We start from the raw sequence: 24,764 nt of genomic DNA on the forward strand, positions 1-24,764 counted from the left end.
AAAATCTACTAGAACTGAAAATTACTTGGCGCTGTAAATATTCAGCTTACTCAAGTTAGAAATTTTAGGTTTCTTGCTTTCATCAATATTCATGAAATGATCATTAAAAGAACCATATCTATCTTTATTTTTCTAGATCTACACCAATTACCTTTGTTATATTTAGCTTTATCAGTTTAATCGAGATCATTTTAAAAAATTGACAAGACTTTTCATGTTCTGGTTTTGTCTATTAAGTGGGCACTGGAAGGATTTTCAACTTTTAACCTTAACCGTCCTAATAAAAAACGTCCAGGCTGAAAGAGACCAATTTTATCCAGCACTCATGTTCAAGTATTGCATGGGATGTAGCGTATGTCTGAAAAACATTAGATAGCATTGCATTACAAATACAAAAATATTCAAAAGCAAATTTGCAGAGCTCCATCAAGTAACAGAGCATCAAAGGTGGGTGTGTTTGAAGAAGCAGTGTAGTATGATGGAATGAATAAGCTGGTAGATAAAAAGATAAATATATAGGTGACATACTTTAATATATCAACCTATCAACAAATCATTTTGCTATGTTCACATGAGCAACAAAAGCAGACCATACAGTTTATAGTTTCAGGAATGTAAAGCTATGCTGCCATCAGCTGTGATGTACAGAGTACAGCTTTGACTTAAAATAAAGTGCCACAATGCAAACTCAACCACAAGTTTTCAGTCCGACTTTTCTTAGACTGCACCATCTTACTTTGGAGAGGGAACAAAAGGGACCAAAACAATAGCATGAGGAGAAAACAGGCCTGTTCAACCCCTGTCTAAAAACAGAAAATAAACCTAGAATTTTAAATTTTTGATAGCACAACCAGAAACTATGCCCCAGTTTCAGAATTAAAAATAAGGGTTGCAAGGATTGTTTGCAGCATCCATTCTCATTCAAAACATTTGTAAAATTCAGATTTCAACCTTGGTAACAGGACAACGCAAGAGTTCACTTTAAATCACAAATCTCAAAAGGAGATCAGTCTTTTCAAATAAGTGAGACTTCCTCAAAGCATAACACAACAAACACTATTGAATCAAATCAAAATAGCAGACTTTGCTCCAATAAATAAGTTTGGAAAAAAATTCAATACAAATTCTGTTAAGTGACTGACTCTTCAAAAATAATTTCTGCACAAAATTTATTCACTAAACAAAAGCTGAATTTGCTGTCAAAACCATACAATTAATCAATATATCACAATATATTTTCTGGGGAAAAGGATTTCCTCTGAAGAGGAAATACACAAAAGGCATTTCAATACAAAATAGTATTTTACTTATAATTTCCAAAGAAAAATTTGGGACTTAACCATTTCAAATTATGTTTCCCCACTTCAGAAAAGCAATGAATCAAAGGAAGCAATGCAACCTGGGAACAAGTTGCTACAAATTAACCTTTTCTTTCTCGGGTAGAAATAGTTGAATGTGTTTGACAAAAGCTTGAATTCAACAGCTGAAGTAGAACTTTTTTTTATCCCCCCCCAGTGAACAAGAAAACGTGATCATCAATTCTCGTTCCGTTTGTTAACCCAACCAAGAAAAATGCCCAATACATTTTTCATACATTCTACACATGAAACTTCAGCTATCATCTGAAAACACATTTACATAGCCATAGCTCTTATGTATCTAAACATAGTTTAGCTTAGAATGCTAGGAGCACAAGGGTAAAGTCTAAACTGAATGGTTCCTTTCCATGCTTTTAAAATTTGACCCAAATTTGTGTGGATTCATTTTTTCCATTTTTTTTTATTATAATGATATTACAAGTGCTACTTAAACAGTTCTCTTTTGACTGCTGTTGCAAACTTTGGGTCAGATGCGGCTAACGACATTAACGTACTTGCATTTTCAGTGGAGGGACAAAAGAAGTCCATTGGCATCTACCGCATCCACAGCCTGAGTATTTCTCTCCTCCTCCATTTAGAGGTTGTCCATTTGACTCTAGATGCCCCTATCCATTTTCTTGTGCTGACAGAAGCTGGCTTCAAGTTCACGAAATGAAGTAGATGAAGTAGTGCAAGTTAAACGGCTACCTTTTTCTTTCCCCCCCCCCAACTCCCACCCACATAATGAAAGCTTCTGAGCCAACATCTAAAAACATCCGTTAAAAAACAGCGGGAATCCGTTCAGCCAGGTCTAGGGGGCACAAGACAATGCAGCAAAAGTTTGTGGTTTGTTTTTCTCCCCAAAGTGCTTAGTGCAGAAGGGTCATTAGCACACCAAGCACGGTCGTTCCCATGGCGGGAAGCGCGTCAGAAAGCTTCATACATTGCATTGTGCAACATTGTGATCGGGTCAGTGCTGTAAAAATGATGCGCTCCATTTTCTAAATGTCACTTTAGGACTGCTTGAGCCGTTTGCGGGGAGGACCAAGGAAAGGGCATTGAGCTGATGCTAGTGATCGGTAAGCTTCAGCCACCAGATGAGGGTGGGACAAAACCATAGATTTCCAGCCAGATGTTTCCATTACGTCAGATGCATGGCTATAAAGATGAAAGAAAAATAAATAAATAAATTATACACACAATATCATAAGAGGTCAATGTAGTAAAAGCCATTGTAAAGACAAGATATCCTTTTCTCAGTACTTTGCTGTAACTTATACTGTCGGTTTCTCTCCCCCATATGCCCAAAATAATTCATATATTTGCATGATGAATTTTAAAAGATTCATAATTGTTTTAACAAAATGCCATTTGTTAACTACAGAACTGGACAATACATTCAAAATAAAACCACGTGACTTTACTAATTTGCCAATATGCTATTATGTCCAAGTGAAAAAGAAAAAGAACACAAACATAATACATAACAAAAGTGTCCATCATTTCATATATGCAACTTTAAAAGATAATAAGCAGTTAACGGGTTGCAAACAGCAGCTTATGTCCATCTGATTGCTATGCAGATTACCTTACTTTTACCTAAATGATGTTAAGAGCTTGTAATCGCTTCTGGCAATTATAGTCATTTATTTGTATGTGACAATAAACATTCACTCATTCATATCTTCTAAGTAGATGAGAAAGCCCCTTTACATCTAACAATTTTTAACCATTACAGACTTGAAATAGAAGACAAACAGTTTAATGATAAGTTTGTGTATCTCAATCACAGAATGGTCCAATACAGGAGGCAACTATTCTGTCTGTTGTGTCCGTGCCCAAATCTCCGAGCTCTCTGCTAGTTCCACTTGCTCAGCACTTCCCTATAAGCCTACCGATTTTGTTTCAGATAGACATCCATTTCCTTTTTGAAAACCAAAACTGAAATCCATTCACCACAAGCGCTCTCAGTGCATTCCAGATCACAATTATACACTGCAAAAACAGCTTCTCCTGTTGCTTTTGGTTCATTTATTCTTTAACTAGTTGTCCTCTGAAAAATGAAAAACATCTATAGTGCCAGACCACACAAGATTTTTAATATGATTGATAAATCTCCTCTCAACCATCTTTTCTCAAAGGAGAATAGCCCTTCTACAATCTATTCATACAACTAAACTCTCTCAGCCCTGAAAACATTCAGCAAATATCTTGATCTCCTCCAATGGCTTCACAGCCTTCCTAAAGTACGGTGCTCAAAATTGGATAATAAACATGCTTAAGGCAGAAATAAAGTGTCTTATAAATGCTCACCATAATTTCCTGGTTAACCCAAGTCTTACGATACAATGATCATGACCCCAAAATGTTCTCCTCAACACCTGATCTAATTTACGTCTCATCTGTCAGATGAAGATCCAGCAATGCATCTTTCCTTCTGGGTTCAGAAATATACTGATCAAAAATTCCCCAGAATACATTTCAAACGCTTCTACCCATACGGCCTTTATACTATTATTATCCTAGTCTACATTACATATAAAAATACATTATAAATATTATGCATTCTCAATAGTCTAATTTCCTTGCAAATTTGTTCCTTTCCATAATTTACCCGAAGAACACACTTACTTTAGTAATGGTGCCTCTTTTTATTTTAAAGATGTAACCAAATAGAATCTACTCTCGATTCCTCCAGGTCAGCCATTTTTAACAGGGGCCATCAGGTCCTATTCCCATTTTGCTATCTGCATCTGCTGCTCAAAAGTATTATTTGTCACATCTTGGACATTCACATTATGAGCAACACATAGCTAATTTATCCTTGATTGCATTCCCTTACCCTAACATCTATTACTTTAGTTCTATTGGACCTTTCCAATTCTTTGTGCGCCTTCATTTTCCTCTTGAAATGTTACATCCTGGCACCTAGTCCTCTGGCAAGTTATTTTAAACTCACCCTAACTGCGCTAATGAGAAAAATGGATCCAGTTCTGTTCAGTTGTTTCATGCTCTACAGATCCAAACTACTTCAAAAGTCATCTTAATGTTGCAGGAATTAATGCCTTCCTTTCTTAATTCAAAAATACACCTACGCCTTCCAAATCCTGTACTTATTTGCATTCAACATGAGGTTATCCAAAATGTTAGTATGTCTACTCTTTAACATTTCATTCTAATAAAATTAGACCCAGGAAATCAAGTTGATTTACCTCCAAACACTGAACAGTTACATTTTTAAAATAACATGTAATACCAACTTCATCATTTATCAATTTAACCTCACTTTATAACAGATCAATTTAAATTAAATAAAGCTCAACATGAATACACACACAAGTGACTACTCCACCTGAAATCTCACTTCAATACTTTTATTCTCATACAGTTCAGATTGTCAGTGCAAAGCCTCTCCCACTCCAACCCATTCCAATCCCAGGCATCTTTCTTGTTGTTCTGCTCATGGGTCTCTCCTTTTGTGCTGCTCTTCGCCACTTATGGGCTTCTTTATACAACTCTGCCTCCTGCTCCTTTGCCTTTCCTTTGAACTCAAATGTCAGCTGCCTGGAGTCAGGCTCCATTTACATGTTTCCTCACATCAATCTACCACTCAACATCTTTCATGGAGTCTCAATAATGCCCCAAGAATGATAACATTATTCATTCTCCAACACCAGAAGTGAGGTCATGAATCAATATATTGAAATACAACATGAAAAAGCCTTTCTATCTCAACCTCAAATTAAATGTTTTAATAAGGGTCCACACAATCTGCTTTTAAAATAACAGAATTAATTTAAAAAATTGAATAAAGAGTAAACAATGATGGAAGACAAATATACTCCAGCATACCAAAAGGTTTACAAAATGAAGAATGTTATCTTTAATTTTCTTTTCACCAAAATTCAGTGGAATCTTCAATAGGCTGTTATTAAACAGAGTTTGATTTTTAGAAGAGGACACAAACATTCCAAACTGTCTAATTTGAATTAAATATCATGCCACATTAACATGGGAACTCAGTGAATTAACATAATTATCATTAGTGGAATTATTAAATTCACAGGAGGCATCAATTTGGTTCGGTAGTTTCCACTTGAAGAGAGGGCTCTCTTGTGGTAGAGACAGAGTCCCTACCCCTCAACTGGGAGGCCCAGGTTCCAGTCCCAGCTGCTTCAGGGGTATGTCATAACATCTGAACAGGTCAACTAAAAAATAGCTCAAGTTAAAAAAAAACATATTTCTTTAAATTCCATTCTAGTTAGAAGACAACTCCAGCGATTGAGCAGAAAGTCTAAGTTGTGTTCTGTTGGACATGACATTAAACCCAGCCTCAACTTGCTACACTAAAGATTCAGGTTTATACTGAAAGTCCCACAGCATTTTCCCCTCAAGACTATCAAATAATTAACCAGCCATTCATCTCATAACTATGTGGTATTTTGCACTGTTGTCAAATGGCTGCTACACTTATCTCCTTAATTGTTAATTTATTTAATGAGAATACTTTAGACATGTGTGAAAAACATGGTCAGATGTTGTACATGTAAATGTACGATTCTCACTGGAATGCTTGTGGCCCAACCTGGTTTCACCGATATTGAAACCTATTGAATAGCAAGCTAGGGAAATGATTGCTGGGTCACTTGCTGAGATATTTGCATCATCGATCATCACAGGTGAGGTGCCTTAAATGAGCATTGGCTAAGATGGTGCCACTATTCAAGAAAGGTGGTAAAGAAAAGCCAGGCAACTATAGATCGGTGAGCCTGACATCAGTGGCAGCCAAATTGTTGGGAGGGAATCCTGAGGGACAAGATGTACAAGTATTTGTAAAGGCAAGGGCTGATTAGGGCTAGTCAACATGGCTTCGCACGTGCAAAATCATGTCTCACTACCTCGATTGTTATTTCTCTAAAAAAACTCAGAGGATTGATGAGGGCAGAGCGGTGGACGTGATCTATATGGACTACAGTAAGGCATTCAACAAGGTTCCTCATGGTGGCCTGGTTAGCAAGGTTAAATCACAGGGAATACAGGAGAACTAGCCATTTGGATACAGAACTGGCTCGAAGGTAAAAGAGAGGGTGATGGAGGGTTGCCTTTCAGACTGGAGGCCTGTGACCAGTGGTATGCCACAAGGCTCGGTGCTGGGTTCACTGTTTTTTGTCATTTATATAAATGATTTAGATGTGAACATAGCAGGTATAATTACTAACTTTGCAGATGACACCAAAATCAGAGGTGCAGTGGACAGCGAAGGTTACCTCAGAATACAAGATCTTGATCAGATGGGCCAAAGGGCCGAGGAGTGGCAGATGGAGTTTAATTTAGATATACGTGAGGTGCTGCATTTTGAAAAGGCAAATCAGAAAAGGGCTTATACATAATGGTAAAGTCCTGGGGAGTGTTGCTGAACAAAGAGACCTTGAAATACAGGTGCATAGTTCTTCAAAAGTGGAATGGCAGGCAGATAGGATAGTGAAGTCGACATTTGGTATGCTTTCCTTTATTGGTCAGAGCATAGACTAAAGAGTTAGGAGGTCATGCTGTGTCTGTACAGACACTGGTTAGAGAACTGTTGGAATATTGTTTGCAATTCTGGTCTCACTATCCAAAGGATGTTGTGAAACTTGGAAGGGTTCAGCCAAGATTTACAAGTTTGCTGCCAGGGTTGGAGGATTTAAGCTAGAGGGAGAGGCTGAATAGGCTGGGGCTGTTTTCCCTGGGGAATTGGAGGCTAAGGGGTGACCTTAGAGGTTTATAAAATTATGAGTGGCATGGATAAGGTAAATAGACAAAGTCTTTTCTCTGGGGTGGGGGAGTCCAGAACTAGAGGGCACAGGTTTAGGGTGAGGGGAGAAAAGTTTAAAAGGGACCTAAAGGGCAGAGTTTTCGTGCAGAGGGTGGTGCATGTATGGAATGAGCTGCCAGGAAGTAGTGGAGACTGGTACAATTACAACATTTAAGAAGGCATCTGGATGACTACATGATAGAAAGGGTTTGGAGAGAAATGTGTCAAATGCTGGAAATGGGACTAGATTAGTTTAGGATATCTTGTCGGCATGGACGAGTTGGATTGAAGGGCCATTTCCATGCTGTACATCTCTGACTGTGATTCTAAATCTATGACCTCATAAGGCTAGCTGCAACTACTTTCAAAATTACTGAACTTTTTACCATAAATACTAGCCTATCTTAGATATTCCCACTAAATATTTGAAAACTCTAAATTTAAAAAAAACAAACTTCTTACAAGATACAAAGTTCCAAACACACAAAAGCCACTTCAAATGATACATTCCACATGACAGGCAAGACAGGTTCTGCAACTTTTTTTCTAAATACCAAGTGCTGGTGGGGGCACTGGAAACACACTGTAGCTCAGAGTACTTCCTAGACATAATCCAGTTCTACTCTGGCCAGCATAGGGTCACTGGTAGTATAGGTAGCCTATTCCAAAATATTCAGTTGATTGCTTACTGCACTCAGTTAGAAAATGTACTTCTATTAAAAGACAGAATAATATCAAGAAACCTGGACATTGTTCTTATAGGCTTTAAAGTTGCCCCTCAGCATTGCATATCACTATATAACCTTCCTTATATTTACATTTCATAAAAGGAAATGGTTTCAGTCAACAAGCCTTTAGGGCCTTCTCCCCACGTGTAACAAATTCCCACAAGTCCCAATCAAAGGCAAGTGGCCATGCCAAGATACCTGGATAAACTGATGTAGCCAAACACAATCAATGGCTCCGAAAGAAACAAAATGCAGCCTCTTTTTTCATGGAACTCAGAACAAAATCAAAACCAATGTTATAATTATTCAAGGAGATGTTTGTCAGTGTTTCACAAAATGTGAAAACTACTATCATGGATTTCATTTTGTATCTCTTCTGCAAAAAAACTATAAACAATGCGTCCCAGCATATTCAACACTCAGTCTTCCATTTTGCATGTAATTTGATCAATCTCAGCAGTAAATTAGGTATGCCTGACCTTTTAGAGTCATAGAGGCAGATGTACAGCATGACAACAGACCCTTCGGTCCAACCTATCCATGCCGAACAGATATCCCGACCCAATCTAGTCCCACGTGCCAGCACCCGGCCCATAACCCTACAACCCTTACAATTCATATACCCATCCAAATGGCTCTTAAATGTTGCAATTGTACTAGCCTTCACCCCTTCCTCTGGCAGCTCATTCCACACATGTACCACCCTTTGCTTGAAAAAGTTGCCCCTTAGATCTCTTTTATATCTTTCCCCTCTCACCCTAAACCTACGCCCTCTAGTTCTGGACTCCCCCACCCTAGGGAAAAGACTGTATTTATCCTATCCATGCCCCTCATGTTTTTGCGAACCTCTAAGGTCACCCCTCAGCCTCAGATGCTCCAGGGAATACAGCGCCAGCCTGTTCAGCCTCTCCCTATAGCTCAAATCTTCCAACCCTGGCAACATCCTTGTAAATCTTTTCTGAACCCTTTCAAGTTTCACAACATCCTTCTGATCGGAAGGAGACCAGAGTTACATACATTGGCCTAACCAATGTCCTGTACAGCCGCAACATGATCTCCCAACTCCTGTACTCAATACTCGATCAATAAAGGAAAGCATACCAAACGCCTTCTTCACTATCCTATCTACCTGCAACTCCACTTTCAAGGAGCTATGAACCTGCATTCCAAGGTCTCTTTATTCAGCAACACTCCCTTGGACCTTACCATTAAGTATACAAGTCCTGCTAAGATTTGTTTTCCCAAAATGCAGCATCTCACATTTATCAGAATTAAACTCCATCTGCCACTTCTCAGTCCATTGGCCATTTGATCAAGATCCCGTTGTAATCAGAGGTAACCTTCTTCGCTGGCCATTGCATCACCAATTTGGTGTCAACTACTAACTATACCTCTTATGCTCCCATCCAAATCATTTATATAAATTACGAAAAGTAGTGGAGCCAGCACCGGGCCTTATAGCACTCCACTTATCACAGGCCTCCAGTCTGAAAAACCCTCCTCCACCACCTTCTGTCTCCTTTAAGCCAGTTCTGTATCCAAATGGTTGTCCCTGTATTCCGAGTGATCTAACCTTGCTAAACAGTCTTCCATGGGGAACCTTGTCAAACACTTTCCTAAAATCCATATGGATCACATCTACCACTCTGCCCTCATCAATCCTATTTGTTACTTCTTCAAAAAACCTCAATCAAATTTGAGAGATATGATTTCCCATGCACAAAGTCATGTTGACTATCCCTAATCAGTCCTTATTGGTAGGAACCAATAAGACTTTCTAATTTAAAGGAAAAATTACCATAGCTTAGATGGTTTGAGAAGGACCTTGCCTATCCCTTCATTAGGCTGTCAACCTTTAATACAAAACAATTTACAAAGTTACAGATTCTCCCTTGATCAAGATAAACACTGGCTGGCGTTCATAGGTGTGAATACCAGACCAGGTATTGGTGAAAACAGACATGTGCTGGTTCTGTATTGAGAAGTCATGAATGTTGTTGAACATCATGTAATCGTCTGGAAATATCCTCAATTCTAAGCTTATGATGGAAGGAAGATCTTGATGAAGCAGCTGATGCTTACGCTTATGACATTACTCATTACTTAGTTAGTGTGGTGACTGATTGTCAGTAAGTGACTGGATTAGATCTATGTGTGAATAGGCATTTATTTAATGACTACCATTATCGGCACTAATTTATAAAATTAACATTCAAACGTAAACAGTCTTGCCCCAAACAAAGCATCAGTTTCTTTCTGTAAAGAGATGGTCTATGTTCACATTAGGCAGTTCCTTGGGATCCAGTAGAAGTCATGTCCACTTACTGAACAGACTCCAAGAGATCACTGAAATTCAAAACCAAGCTGTACATAATGCCCCATATAGGGTTGATGATGCTTGAAGGGTCATATGGAGATGAGCTGTTAGGTGACTTTTTTGACATCTACAACTTCTCAACCCTGACTGTGGACCTCTGAAATTTTAAATTTAATGTTGAACTCATGATGTGCACCTTCTCTGCAGCAGTAGCACTGCACTCTTCGCTCTAATGTTGAATGCATTTTGTATGGTACAATCTGCCTGTACTGCACACTACCAAAATTTTTCACCATGTTTAGACAAACAACAATAATCATCTCAATTTTGTCTGTGTGCTCAGAAAGTCTCTCAATCGGGCCAGTGCCTTGCCAAATAAATGTTCGTGTTGATCAATCATACACCAGGCACTGGCATGAGTAATGGGAATGTTCAGCCTTTTTTTGGATGCTATGAGGACTTTCCAAAGTGTCAATGTCCTCAGACTTTCATTTCACATAAAAGTTCCAGGTAGAGCAGTTGCTTTCACAATTAGTGTCAAACCATTTGAATGAATAGTAAGTCTTATCCAGCTTAGCTGGCTTTGAGTGATTAATACCACAATGGCTCAAAAGACACTGCTGTTAAATCTGCTTTGCATGTCAACAAATTTGGAGGATCTTGTGAAGATGGAGCTGGTGACAGTTCTCCAATTTTCCCAAAATATCTACTGTATGTTGTCCAAGTTTTCAAGGCATACAAGAGCACGTTTACTACTGCTGTCCACTAAATAATGGCTTTAGTCCTCAGAGGTTTGAGATCCTAGTCTCAACTTTCAGTTGGCCATTTGTTGGGCTGGTATATTATAATTTTATATACTAGCAACATTTCAGGAATGAAAATAATGTTACATTACAAAGTGACGTAACAGTGCTGCAAAGACAAAATATGTAGCAATTTATAGTTTAAAATAATTATCAGTCTCCATTAATGTCAAGTTCCCATAGAAACACTGCAACAAAATATAACTAATGGCCGTAATTTTATGCTAACCACAGGTATCACTCAATATTAAATTCGATTAAATTTCTAGCATAGCATCAACATTTTTCCTTGTATGAAGCAGCTCTCATTATCAGAATTTCATTGCTCCCTAGATTGTGTTCCCAAGTCAGATGATCACAGTAGTACTTTAAAATGGAACTTCTACTTCTTTGAGAATCCTTCATTACTGAGCAACTTTCAGCAACGCAATACAAGAATCCATGACTCAGATTGATCTTTGAGAAGTCCTAATTATCCTCAACGTAGAGTTTGAAGGAAAACTGGCTAAGAATAGTTGATTTCTAATCAGGTATTCTGATTTTTTGCCTACAGGACAGAAAACATCAGAAGGTAGATCTACTTAAAATTGCAATCGAGAACATAGCCTCTTCAATCGTGTTGAACAGAGTAAGGTTCGAGTGTATTTTATGGCATTCTAACAAAACCAGATGGTTGCAAAATGCAGTAACAGATTAGTGATAACAGCTTAAAAGCTAAACAAACTTTGAAAAATACCCAAAGTGCAGATTTTACATTCTATTCTCGACAAAGAAAATCAGACAAATTTAAAAATGGGGTATTTTAAATAAGTTTATCTGCATGATTTTTAACTGCTTGAATTTTTCTGTTTATCATTTGAGACATCCTAACCCTCAACTACCTTTGGCACTTAGTCTTTAATCATATTGAACTCATGTACACTTTACTATCCCCAACTAACAGGTGACCAACAAATACTGAAATCTAATCAACAAAACCTAATCTGCAGGTCACAAACCATGCAGCCGAAAGAATTACTTTTGAAAACTCAACTGCAAATCCCTTAAACCTCCATTATAGCATAATTTAATGCACAAAAAAGTGAAAGCGTTGCTTTTTCACATCACTTGCTAATATGGAATTTTCACACAATGTCAAGATCGTTATGAAACTGCATTGCAATCTGTAACATTAATCCCTTTAAAACATTCAGCGATACTCAGCATCAATATCCCACATAAATTAGTGCACAATTTTAATGTGAGAAATAGACAAGAGGTAAATGGAGAAAAAAGTGCATATTCTTAAGGGCATCAGTCATACTTAGATCTTAAAAGCCTGCTGGATTTAAAGATAGATTTGTATTTCTAAACAAAATGGGATCGACCAGATAAACTTGTACCAAAAAAGGATAGTTTGATCCAAACAGGGAAATCTAATGACATCCAATCTAATGCTAGACCAGTCATCAAGCCAGTCAAGAGACAGGAAACAAAACTTTTCATCCAAATACATTTCTCACTGAAAGATCCTCCTGTACTCTGTACAACACCAAGTATTTTACTGCTCCTCATTGCCATCAAACCTCATACTGAAGTGGAATTATTAAAAGAAACCATGAGTAGTCATTTCACTCCCATTTCCAACAGACATAAAAGAAAAATGCTTCAATTATTCTTCAGATCCATTCTGCATCTCATCCCAGAAGAATCTTCACCACTGAAAATCCTTCTTAACCCATTTATAAAAAGCACCACTAAGTTATATTCCATGCTGTTTTATAACCACTTTTACCCAATGCTACTCCAGGCACATATTAAAAAAGTGGGTAAATGCTCCAATTTCTAAAAGCACAGCATTTAAAAAAAAACGCTAAGTTACTAGTTCATTTGTGTCTTGCTTACTGGATGGTTTGATTGTTTTAGAGGATAATGACTAGAACTGAAATCTTAGTTAAACATCACACACCAGGTTATAGTCCAATAGGTTTATTTGAAAGTACAGGTAGACAACCCTTTATCTGAAATCCCGAAATCCAAAAAGCTTCGAAGTCTGAAAGTTTTTTTTGCAAAGTTTTCTTTCAGGCATCAATTCTGTCTCAAGGCTCGTTTTACTCAGCGAGTCTGCTCCTCCGATAAGATTTTTAAAAATTTCACCATCAAACGGTCACTTATTCTGAAATTCGAAAAATTCTGAATTCCGAAAACCAGCTGATCCCGAACATTTCGGATAAAGGACTGTGCACCTGTACAAGCTTTGAGAGCACTGTTCCTTCATCAGGTCGCTAGCGGGGCAGAATCATAGGACACAGCATTTATAATAAAAGATCAAAGTGTCAAATAAACAAAGCTAGACCGCTGTTAAACCTTTGATCACTTAAAATGGGGATGCAGGTTTCGACTGATTAATATGTAAATCACAGAACTTCAGAAATTTTATCAATTCCTACTTTAGAAACAGAACCAGTCTGGTAAGGTTGGGATACAGACAGACTCTCATCTCACACCTTTAATGCATTGTCTGAGCTAAGAGGTCACTTTTTTAATATTGATAAAACCTTAAGTGGTCTTCAGACTGTGAGTTGAAAGAAATTCTGGGATTTAACATAATTAATCAAACCTACATCCCCATTTTAAGTGACTAAAGACTTAACAGCAGTCCAGGTTTCTTAAATGCATTGCATCAATTACATGACACTTTGATTTTTTACTAGAAATTCCATGTCCTATGATTCTGCCCCACCAGTTACCCGACAAAAAAAAAAACCACTCCAAAAGCTGATGATTTCAATTTACACCAGATTATTGCCCAACAGGTTTGGGTGATTTTTAAAAACTTTTTCCACCCCAGTCCAACAACTGGCACCTCCACATCATGAAATCTTAGTGTAATAGGAAGAGTAGTTCATTCGGACCATCACGATTTCTCTGGTTAAGATAATTGCTCAATGAATTAAGGCTTCAACTCCAACCACTTGCCTCACCTCCATAATCCTCAACTTCCACCTGGCTCAAAAATTTGTATAATTTGCCCTCGAATACTTTCAATGACAAACCTTGACTGTATTCTACAATGTTCAAATTGTATCCATTTAGTAAAACAAATGAAAAATGTGGAAAGAAATCATATGACATTTGATACCTGGTCCAAATTGCCCCCTAACTGTATATTTGTTACCTAATTTTTTTTGTTTTCTCAGAACCATTTCTTAACCTGTAAAACTTCCATCAGTAACATATACAAAGATTTTAAGCAATGCCTCAGTAGAATTTTCCCTATCTGGGTAAGCTTGAAATTCTGTTGATACATTTTAGACACTGCAGTTTTTAAACATTAATTTAAGTAACCTATAAATCATGACTACAAACACTTCAGAAATGGTGCTCAAAATTTGGGGAGAAGAATAATGCTTTGAATCAGGGGATACCAATTTGAAGTTTCCAAGGATTTGCAGCTAAACTTCGTGGAATGATAATGATAAATTTTTACTTCAAATTTTGAAACAAAAAACAAAAAATATAAAGCTACATGACAGAAAAAGGCAATGTCAACATTAAGAACGTGCAATTTTATAAAGGCATTTGGTACTCCATGTTTGTCTTTTTGAGCTCACAAAGGCAGAGTTCACAAATGGAGAACAAGACTTTTCTCCATTTTGAGCACTCTATGCCAACATCAAAAACATTTAAATGGCAACTAAAATTTAACTTAGCCTTGACCACAGAAGTTTAACACTAGCTGAACCTAGTGAGATTTTACATCACACACTGACTACTTTTATGGCCAAAAGATGACAGCCAAGTTACTGTACACTGTGAGCCATCTGCAGCTGGGACATCCAACATTCATTTCATCCAAGACTCAAGAGAGAAGCACCCTGAACGGAGTACGGGGACGAAAGGGTATGGTATTGACCTTGTGACAGTTGACCAAAATTGAAATTTCAAGTTTGCAATAGCACTGAATTTTAGTACTCACTAGTTTATGAAGTCTACTGCTTGAGTTTTGAGTTGATCTGCACTGTGTAGATCTGCCAGAATTAAAATTTCTGCAGCATTTTCCACAGACAAATTGCTGCAAAGAGCATCCTCACACATCACCTTCAAACGTTCCAGAGCATACTGAAACAATAGAGTTTGCATCATTTAGAAACAAAAGACCAGGCAAGTTTTAAAAATCATATTGCCATTTGTAAAATACATTCAATTGAAAACAAAAATCACAGCACATCCTTTATCTTAGTCAGACCCAAGCTACATTCGCACTTCAAACTTAAGTTCTGAATCTAGATTTTGCAAGTCCTAAATGCACACTTGTCAGTACAATTGGAGATTTGTTTTGAGGCAATGATTACCTGACCTGATTAAAATTCAAATACAATTTCCAAGTTCTTTTGCTTTATGGTTGTTGCATTGAATTTCAGGTGACAGAGAAAGCTGGGATGGGATATAGCACGGATTGTCTGAACCTGGGTACTGAAGCAGTGGGAGAAGAGAGTGAACTGGGTGACAGAAGCAGGTGAGTCAAAGACTTGAGGACAAATTGCACAAGCACGAGAGACAACTCAAGTAAGGAAGTGGTGAGCAAGCAAGATTCAGAATTTGGAGCAGCCACGCCAACAATGACGTCTACTGGGTCAAGCAAATTGACTTTCAATTGAAGTCCCAGTGAAAAGTGCACATACCAGACCCATTATATCTGTAACACTAAAGCAGAACTTTGAAAAAGATGACTTAAATACTGTCTTACTCGAACCTTCAAAATAATTTTTAGAACTGGAGCTGGTGTCACCTAGTATCTATGACAAACCAACCCAAGTTAATTTGAGAACAGGCATAAATCTTTAACCTCAATCTATTTTATCATTATGATTGATCTTTAACCAAAACCCAACTGACCATTTTTGTTCCATACTGATTAGTGCCATAGGCTAACAAAAGTCTATCATAGCTTTAAATTAATAATTTATCTAGTACCAATCACCATTTGTGGAAGTGTTTTAAACTTCTACCATACATTCTATGAACATGATTTTTTTTTAAATTTTTCCTTCCAAAAGGTTTGGCTCTAGTTCATGCCTGAGTCTTAAACTTCACAACAGTACTGCCTCTCTTAATCAACACATTTTCCCCACAATATCTTGAAAACTTTCAACATTGGCTCATATGCCTTAAAAGTTCAGTATTCCAAGAAATGCAATTCTAGTTTGTGTCTCATCTCATATGTTAAAGCAACATGGGCTGCAGTGACCAATTGTACAAAATAACAGAAACACCGCAACATTGTATTCTGATGGTGGTCTTGAAAGACACAAAGGAAACTGCTTTCTAAAGCATCATTTCAAAATATCAGAAGCATGTCTGGAGTATTGTGAAACGTAAACTTCTCACTTCAAGTACCACATTTACTGCCTTAGCAAAATAGAGTTTGTTAAAATGCAAATGATTGAGACCAGCAAGTTCATAAAATGATCAAGGAATTAGAAGTGAGTAATGCATCAAGTAGCAAAAATAAAAATTATATTTTAAAACTTATTAATGTGACCAGATAGAAAAGGCATTTATTAATAGTTTATTATTTTTGCACCAGATGGCAATGTAGTGCAAAATGCGTGCTTCAATTAGGATCACACTGCCTGGAATCAGAAACTTTGAAGTGGTTAAGAAGTGGGCAAATTCATTATCCTCTAACGGTTAAACCCTGACATTGTCATGCAAGTTTAAAAAGCACTCAAAAGTAACAGGAAAACAACCAAGCCATAATTTTGATAAAACATCCAAATGTGATGAGCAGAAAAAGTAGTCAGATGGCTTAAAAGGTTCATCATTCATTCATCTAATATGTTAGAAATAGATAATATTTTTCTTGTTTGTATTGAAGCAAACTATTCTAAAAGATCTAATGTATAACAATGCAGCAGAACCGGAGATCTCATGTTCTTGTTTCACATTGCTTATTATGCATAGGCTGGCTAAGACCTTTTTGAAGTTATCATGCATCATTTAATCAAGAAGATTACTCATAAGCTTTGCTAGGATTTCGTAATTGTGATTTGGAATAATAATTATCTTAAGTAAATTTAACTTGAATACACTATATCCAAAAGTTACACCAGCTTAAATTCCTGGTATACATTAGGGATGAAGGGGATCAATTTGTTCAGAGGGACTGCCTTCTTCTGTGAAACAATTAAAATTCATTCTAAAATTAATATTTTAACACAGTATAGACCATCTATAATGGAACAATTCAAATGTTTTTGGTGATCTAACATTAACAATTAAGCACCTTATTTTGGATATAATACTGGTTAGATTAATACACTGGGTAACATCCAAGTCAGAGATGAGCCTATGAACAAATCTTTTAACTAGCACCACAACTTGACAATTATGACAAGGAATCAAGTATTAATCAAATAAAATCTGGATGTAAAAGATGCCACAGTGCCTTGAAAATATGTTTAAAAATTAGCACTCAAACACATTCAGGAATAGAATTACTCATGGGTGCGCGTATACCTGCTGAGCTTGGAAGTAGATTTGCAGATGTTTCGTCCCCTGCCTAGGTGACATCTTCAGTGCTTGGGAACTTCCTATGAAGTGCTGCTATAGTCTCTCTTCTGGAATTTATTTTGTTCCATTCCTGCTGCTTTCGATTGTAGTGGCCGGTATATTGGGTCTAGGTAAATGCATTTATTGATAAGAGCCTGTTATGAGGGTCATGCGTCCAGGAATGCTCTGGCTGTCCTCTGTGTAGCTTGTCCTATGATCATTGATTTGTCCCAGTCAAATGTGTGGTTCCTGTCATCTGTGTATGGCTACTAGGGACAATTGGTCATGATATTTAGTGGCTACTTGGTATTCATGTATGGATTGTTAGTCGTCTGCCTGTTTGCTCTAGTGCTTTGTGCAGTCTTTTCATGGAGTCCTATAAATTACGTCAGTCTTGCACATGATGGGCATTGAGTCCTTTGCCCTAGTGAGTTGTTGTCTGAGCCTAGCTGCTGATTTATGGGCTGTCATGAATCCAAATGGTCAGAAGTCTGGCGGTCAGTTCAGAGACTTTTTTTGTGTAAGGTAGCATGGCTAGTGAGTTAGGTCATTGTATGTCCTTGCCACAATGTTTGCCTGTTAGGCATCTAGGGTCCATTGACCTGGACCCAATGTGCTTGCTGATAGAGTCCATGGAGGAGTGTTATGCTACGAGGAATTCTACAGAGTATTCACCAAGAACGGATATCTCTGCAACTTCATCTGCAGATGCCTACCAGATAAGGACATGCCACGACCTAACTCACTAGCCATGCTATCTCTGAACCGACAACCAAACTTCTCCGACCAATGGGATTCATGACAGCCCATAAACAGACAGCCATTCTCAGACAACTCATCAGAACAAAAGACCTTACACCCATCATGCGCAAGACAAATGTAATTTACAGGATTTCATGCAAAGACTACACAAACAGACAACTAACAATCCGCACCCACAAACACCAACTTGCCACTAAACACAATGACCAGCGGTCCATGGTAGCCACACACAGATGACAGGGATCACAAATTCAACTGGGACAACATAGTGATCATAGAACAAGCTAAACATAGGACAGCCAGAGAATTCCTAGAATCATGGCACTCATCCACAGACTAACACGCATTTACCAGGACGCAATATACCAGTCACTACAACAAACAACAGGAACCGGCAACTGGAAGCAGCAGGAATGAAACCAAATAAATTCCAGGACAGACAGTACAGCAGCGCTTCACAGAAGGTTCCAAATCACTGAAGATGTCACCTAGACAGGGAACAAAATGTCTGCAAATCACTCCAAGGGTTACGAATGCCTGATTAAAAAATGACCTCAGTAAAGCCTATTTTAAAAAACTGAGTTACATACAATGGTCTGTACTAACGGACTACTTTGCTCGACGCTCAAAACACTATTCAGTGGGTCACTGGCCCGAGGAAGAACAACGCCACACCATCATTGTCATTTTAAGTCGGATCACATAAACATTGTTGCGTGCGTTGTGTTATGACTTGAATTTGTGTGTTTACACCTGCGTAATCATGGCTTCAAACTGTAAATCCGATGCATGTGGTGGTAATGCATCGGAGTAAAAAATGAGGTCTGCAGATGCTGGAGATCACAGCTGCAAATGTGTTGCTGGTCAAAGCACAGCAGGTTAGGCAGCATCTCAGGAATAGAGAATTCGACGTTTCGAGCAGGCTTATGCTCGAAACGTCGAATTCTCTATTCCTGAGATGCTGCCTAACCTGCTGTGCTTTGACCAGCAACACATTTGCAGCAGTAATGCATCGGAGAAAAGGAAAGCTATCACGACTGAAATGAAAGTGGAAATAATAAAGCAATCAAAAAGAGGTGAAACTCCAACAAATATTAGAAAAGCGTTAGGCTACAGTCAGTAAGCGATCGAGACAATTATGAAGGACAAGAGGAGAGTAATGGAGCATGTACAAGGCTCTGTCTCAACGAAAGCGACAATTATCACTAAAACGCAGTGGCCTAATTATCAAAATGGAAAGGCGATTGGTAATTTGGTTAGGGGATCATAATAGCATAATATTTCTATTAGCCTTGGCTTAGTGCGAGAAAAGGCTTGACGTCTTTTCAGTGATTTGAAAGCTACACGTGCAGCAAGTGAAGGTGCTTGCGATGAAGAATGTGCTGTGAGTAGTGGTTAGTACAACTGTTTCAAAGGGAAGGTAAAGTTACACAATATTAAAGTGCAAGGTGAAGCAGCGAGTGCCAATGTAAGTGCTGCAAGAGTTTCCTGAAATTTGAAAAAAAATTGAAGGGGAAAGTTCTGTGCCTGAGCAAGCATTTAACATAGACAACACATGGGGGGGGGGGGGGGGGGGGGGAGAAGAAAATTGACTGAAAGGATATACATTTCAAAAGAGGAAAAAAACTGCTCCAGAGCATAAGACATCCAAGGATAGGTTATCATTACTGCATGGTGGTAACACATGTGGAGATTGTGAGCTTAAGCCTATGCTTGTGTATCGCTCCCTAAATCAGAGGACACTTAGTCGAATCATCAAGGTATCTCCTCCTGTTTGGAAGGCAAATACAAAGGCTCAGGTAACAAAAGCTCCCTTTGAAAACTGGTTCCTGAATTTGTTTGCTCCTGCTGCTGAATACTATCGCTTGGCTAAAAAATTCCTTTCAAAATTCTCCTTGTGCTTGACAATGCCCCCGGACATCCAAACATTGTGATGACCTTCACCCCTAAATGTAAAGGTAGTCTTATTACCACCCAAAACCACATCATTACTTCAGTCAATGGATCAGGGAATCATAGCTTCCTTGAAAAAGGTTATTATTTACACCGGACCTTCTTACAAACAATCAGGGCTACCCAAGATGACGCAAATGACTTTAAAAAGAGTTCTGGAGGAATTACATCTACGATGGCATCAAAAACGTTGAAGATTCTTGGGAAGTAGTGAAGAACCAACATGAAAGGAATCTGAAATTGAAGTTGTCACATGTACCGAGTCACAGTGAGAAGCTTTGCCTTGCGAGCAATACAGGCAAATCACAGAGTTAAATAGCATAGATAAGTAAATTACAGGTAAACAGCAGCAAAACAAAAACATAGGAATAGGATAATGTTAAGAGTTTGAGAGTCCATTCAGTATTCTAACAGTAGGGTAGAAACTGTTTTGAAACCGGCTGGAGCGTGTTCAGGCTTCTGTACTTTCTCCCAGATGGTAGAAGTTGTAGAAAAGCATTGCCTGGGTGGGATGGATCTTTGAGAATACTGGCGGCCTTTCCTTGACAGCAGGCCTGGTAGCTGGTTTCTGTGGATGGGTGGTTGACCTGTGTGATTGTCCAGGTCAATTGTACCCCAATTCGCAGATGGTTTTAAAGAGTTCACAACTGAGGACATTGTCAAAGCCAGGCAAGCTGCGGTTGGTATTGGTAATTAATCAAATGCAGTTAGACATCAAAGAAGATGATGTCTTAGACTTGCTTGAATCCCATGCCAAAGAACTTACCAATGAGGATCTTATGGAGCTGGAGCAGCAGATGATAGCATTTAAGGAAAAAGGCTGGTACCAAGAAACCCCAGAACCCAAGATGTTTTCGGCAAAGGAGTTAGCTGAAGCCTTTCGTCTCATTGAAACAGGGATGGCAAAGTTAGAGCAGCAAGATCCTAATTCAGAGAGAGGTTCACCAAAATTTACTGGACAGTTATTAATGGCCTCAGCTGTTACAAGGCCATTTATAATGAGAAAAGGAAAAGATCTGTTCAAGTCACCCTTGATGTTTACTTTAAGGAACTGACTTCAGAATCAGACTCCGACTCTCCTGCAGTCACAGCAGGCCCATCCCCTCATGTACCAGGCCCATTACCCAATTAATAAAGTCATCTTAATTATTAATTCACGCCCCTTCCAGTATGCAAGACATCGATTGGAACGAGTGTAAGTATTAATCTTTAATCATTATCTTTTCTATCTAAACAATTTAAGATAGGTTTCTTTAATCTTTTAAATAACTATACACACATTGTCAATTATACTGCAGCTACATTTATTACTATATTATTATTTTAAAGATTTTTTTGGTAAAATATATACTATATACTAAGAAACATTTAACTAACTGACGCTAGATGTGAACGTACATAACTATTCCCACTTGCATACAAATTCAACTTATGAACAGACTTAAGAACTGAACTCGTTTGTAACTTAGGGATTTCCTGTACTCATTCTGACAAATGAAGATCTGCTCACAAACATTAAGTTTTGATGTAGTACAGATACCAGGGATGAATAACTTCCAGTACTCTAATTTTAACTGAACTGAAACTACTTTTGTTCACTAGTTAACTACTGACTCGCATTAGTTTCTTGCTTTCTCACTCACCTTATCAGCAGCTGCAAGCAAGTCATCTGCCATTTTGTCAAGATTTGGTGCCTTTCCCGTATAAATAAAACACATCATTTCCTTAAAGACTTCAGGCTCCACATCATTAATTTCTACTCTATTCTGTGGAAAACGAGAGGGGGTGGAGATTTTTGAATTAAATCTTATGATTGTTGCTCATTGTCCACATTTCTTTTATAACACCTTCAAAAAGAACAAAAATAGGGCATTCTGGAAGCATGAAACATGACTTCTGTCCTTTGTAATTACACTTTTACACAATGAATACTATTGTTCCACAACATTTCCCAGGTACACGCCATCACTCCAACACTAAAAACAAATCTGCTAGATAAAATAAAAAGCTTTTTGACTTTCAATCAAAATCTGCAAAGGACATGGAACACTTCAGTGTTAAATCATGCCTCAAACCCCAGAAAAAAAATTTAAAGGAAGGAAGGATTACAAAGGAAATATATTTTGCATGCACCATTATGCAATCTTCCAGGGAGCTAAGACATGCAGCACAGCAATCCACAGCAGAATGGATCCGCAGTCTGCGCACAGGCTGAGCTAGTGTCAAAAATAAAGTCAAAGCACAAGGTTACTCAATGTGGTAACTCATCACAGCAGGTTTCAAAACTATTTAGCGCAAATGGAGCTTTAAAATTATATACAATCAAAATGTTTTCTCTTCCGTTGACTGCAGCACAGTTAATAACATTGCAATCCATTTAGTGCATGCTCAATGTTAGTTATTTCTGATTACAAAGTACTATTATACATACATACCTTTTTACTTTCTTCCATTTCATGCTCAAACATAGCACTGAAGACTGGGGATCGAGCTAAAAGTAAAGATATTTGTTTTAACTTTAACTGTTCTAATTTAAGCATTAAGGCTCCAATTACCTGCCTGTGATTGACTACACCAAATGAAGTAGTTTACTATTTTCACTGTAAATATTTAAATAAAATGCAACACCTAGGTAAATAAACTTTAAACTTCTGCAAAGCGAATGTGCATAAGTTCAAAATCTGAAGAAAGATTTAGACTGCCACTTGATATTGAATCCTTCACATTATATTTGAATGTAAAGGATTTGTTATAATCAATCACTAAGCATCAGTGTACCGAACAAACCACATAAGGTGTGTGGGGGTCAAAATATTAAGCATAAATTCCAACCGAAGGAACAATGCCAATTAAGAACTAAAACACACAATACTGAATCAAGCCGATGAATTTCACAATCTTCATGTCTAATCTTACATGACATAATACAGCTAGGTTATCAATACCAAGGCTAAATAAATTTGGTCGCTCTCAGCCAGATCAAAATCTCCAATAGTGCATAGCACTAATCCACCATATCTCTCTCTTCAGATACCATGCTCTAAGATGGCATTGATTATCATGGATTTCCATTTAATTGGTCCAAAATTATGCTTAGTAAAGCACTGCAGTGACTTTGTTACTTTTGCAATATGGTTGATCAGAAAACTCTTGCACTTCCAATACATTTGATGAAAAGTGGTAAGAATTGGTTGGCTAATAATCAGTCTGTCTGACAACATTGCAATGGCTACGGAAAGTATGCTCAAGTGACAGTATGTCCCTAATATGCATACTTACAAAATAAAGGAGAAAACTACATTTGGGAATAAACATTTACAGGCAATTTTTCAGTGAGATCAGGAGATTAAAGTCATCAAATGAAACAGCAAACTGCTTGTTTTTAGTTTAAATTAATTGAAATCCTGAAGCCCTGCACACACACCCTTTACTATGGAGTTTGGCCATCAGATACTACCACGAGCAAATAACTTTGTTGTGCTCACATTGTACAAACTAACCAGCAAACTGGAATGATATCCATTGAACTAAATGCTGACCATCTATCCAAAAATAGCTTTTATTCATATAGCTGGGGAAGTAATCATACCTCATTACGGAGGTTTAACAGTTCCAGATGCCGCACTGTGTAGTGTTCAGATACAACCCGGAAAGCATGTCCCAGAGCAGAAGTGCAGTATGTGGACTATAGGTTGCCTTGGATGCCCCAGACCCAATTTGAGCTGGACCTCATGTGCCTATTATGCAGTCAGTGCGAAATCCTCACTAGTCAGTCCTTAAGTGATTGAGTGTTGTGCAACTTTTCTGTGGAAGACTGAAAACTGACTTGATCAATCGGGTTAATTACCAGCTGGTGGTTGGTGATATATGCAGTCAATCACTCAAGTGATGTGACAACAAAAGGTGGGGTTGCTGTCAGAGTGTGTTCCAGCAAGAAACAAGATTTCACATGGGTGTGTGGCTTTTTCCTCAGGATCTGTTTCAGGGGAGTGCTTCACTAGCTATCAGCAGTGGTGCTGTAAGATGGATTTATCTTTCCCAACACAGTGAATGCCAGGAAGTTCAAATAATATGGTAGTACAGAAAAAATACCCCAATTAATTATTTTGGCTTCCTGCAGGGAATATTTAAGTCATGAAGCAGCATTTTGTTGTTGGTTTGACCAGGACAAATAAAACACAGCATAGCATGTTGGGGGGGTCTTCTGGCAGATTGGTAGTATCCCTAACTCTGAGCCTGGAACCCAAGTTCAAGTTCCACCTGGTCCAGGGGTGTGTCATAACATCTCTGCACAGGTTGATTCTGTGCTAGGTAGGACCTGCCAGTTTCTCCAAAAGATTCGCTTTCATCCTGAACTTAGCTCAAATTTTTTAGAAGTGCTTCTGATCAAGAGTGAAGCCAAGGTATTTTGGTTTTGGGTGACAGGTGAGTGGGTGGCCCCACAACTGGACATAGAGTTCTTCCCCAGTCCTAAGAGTTATTTAGATAGTGGAAACAATAGTCCTGACACATTTA

General features: G+C 38.0%; 1 protein-coding gene across 1 annotated transcript in view; it reads right to left on the minus strand.

The window, feature by feature from the left end:
- Positions 1 to 1,212: 1,212 nt before the first annotated feature.
- spop (speckle type BTB/POZ protein) overlaps positions 1,213 to 24,764 on the minus strand; it is a 121,363-nt gene continuing 97,811 nt past the window's right edge. The window contains exons 8-11 of the mRNA XM_060849110.1: positions 22,685 to 22,740; positions 21,893 to 22,015; positions 14,959 to 15,101; positions 1,213 to 2,516 (exon numbers count right to left, since the gene is read on the minus strand). Coding sequence (XP_060705093.1) covers positions 2,372 to 2,516; positions 14,959 to 15,101; positions 21,893 to 22,015; positions 22,685 to 22,740 — 467 coding nt within the window. The 3' untranslated portion in view covers positions 1,213 to 2,371. The remainder of the gene's footprint in view (positions 2,517 to 14,958; positions 15,102 to 21,892; positions 22,016 to 22,684; positions 22,741 to 24,764) is intronic.

This window comes from Hemiscyllium ocellatum, chromosome 32 (genome assembly GCF_020745735.1).
Source record: "Hemiscyllium ocellatum isolate sHemOce1 chromosome 32, sHemOce1.pat.X.cur, whole genome shotgun sequence".
Classification (NCBI taxonomy): Eukaryota; Metazoa; Chordata; class Chondrichthyes; order Orectolobiformes; family Hemiscylliidae; genus Hemiscyllium; species Hemiscyllium ocellatum.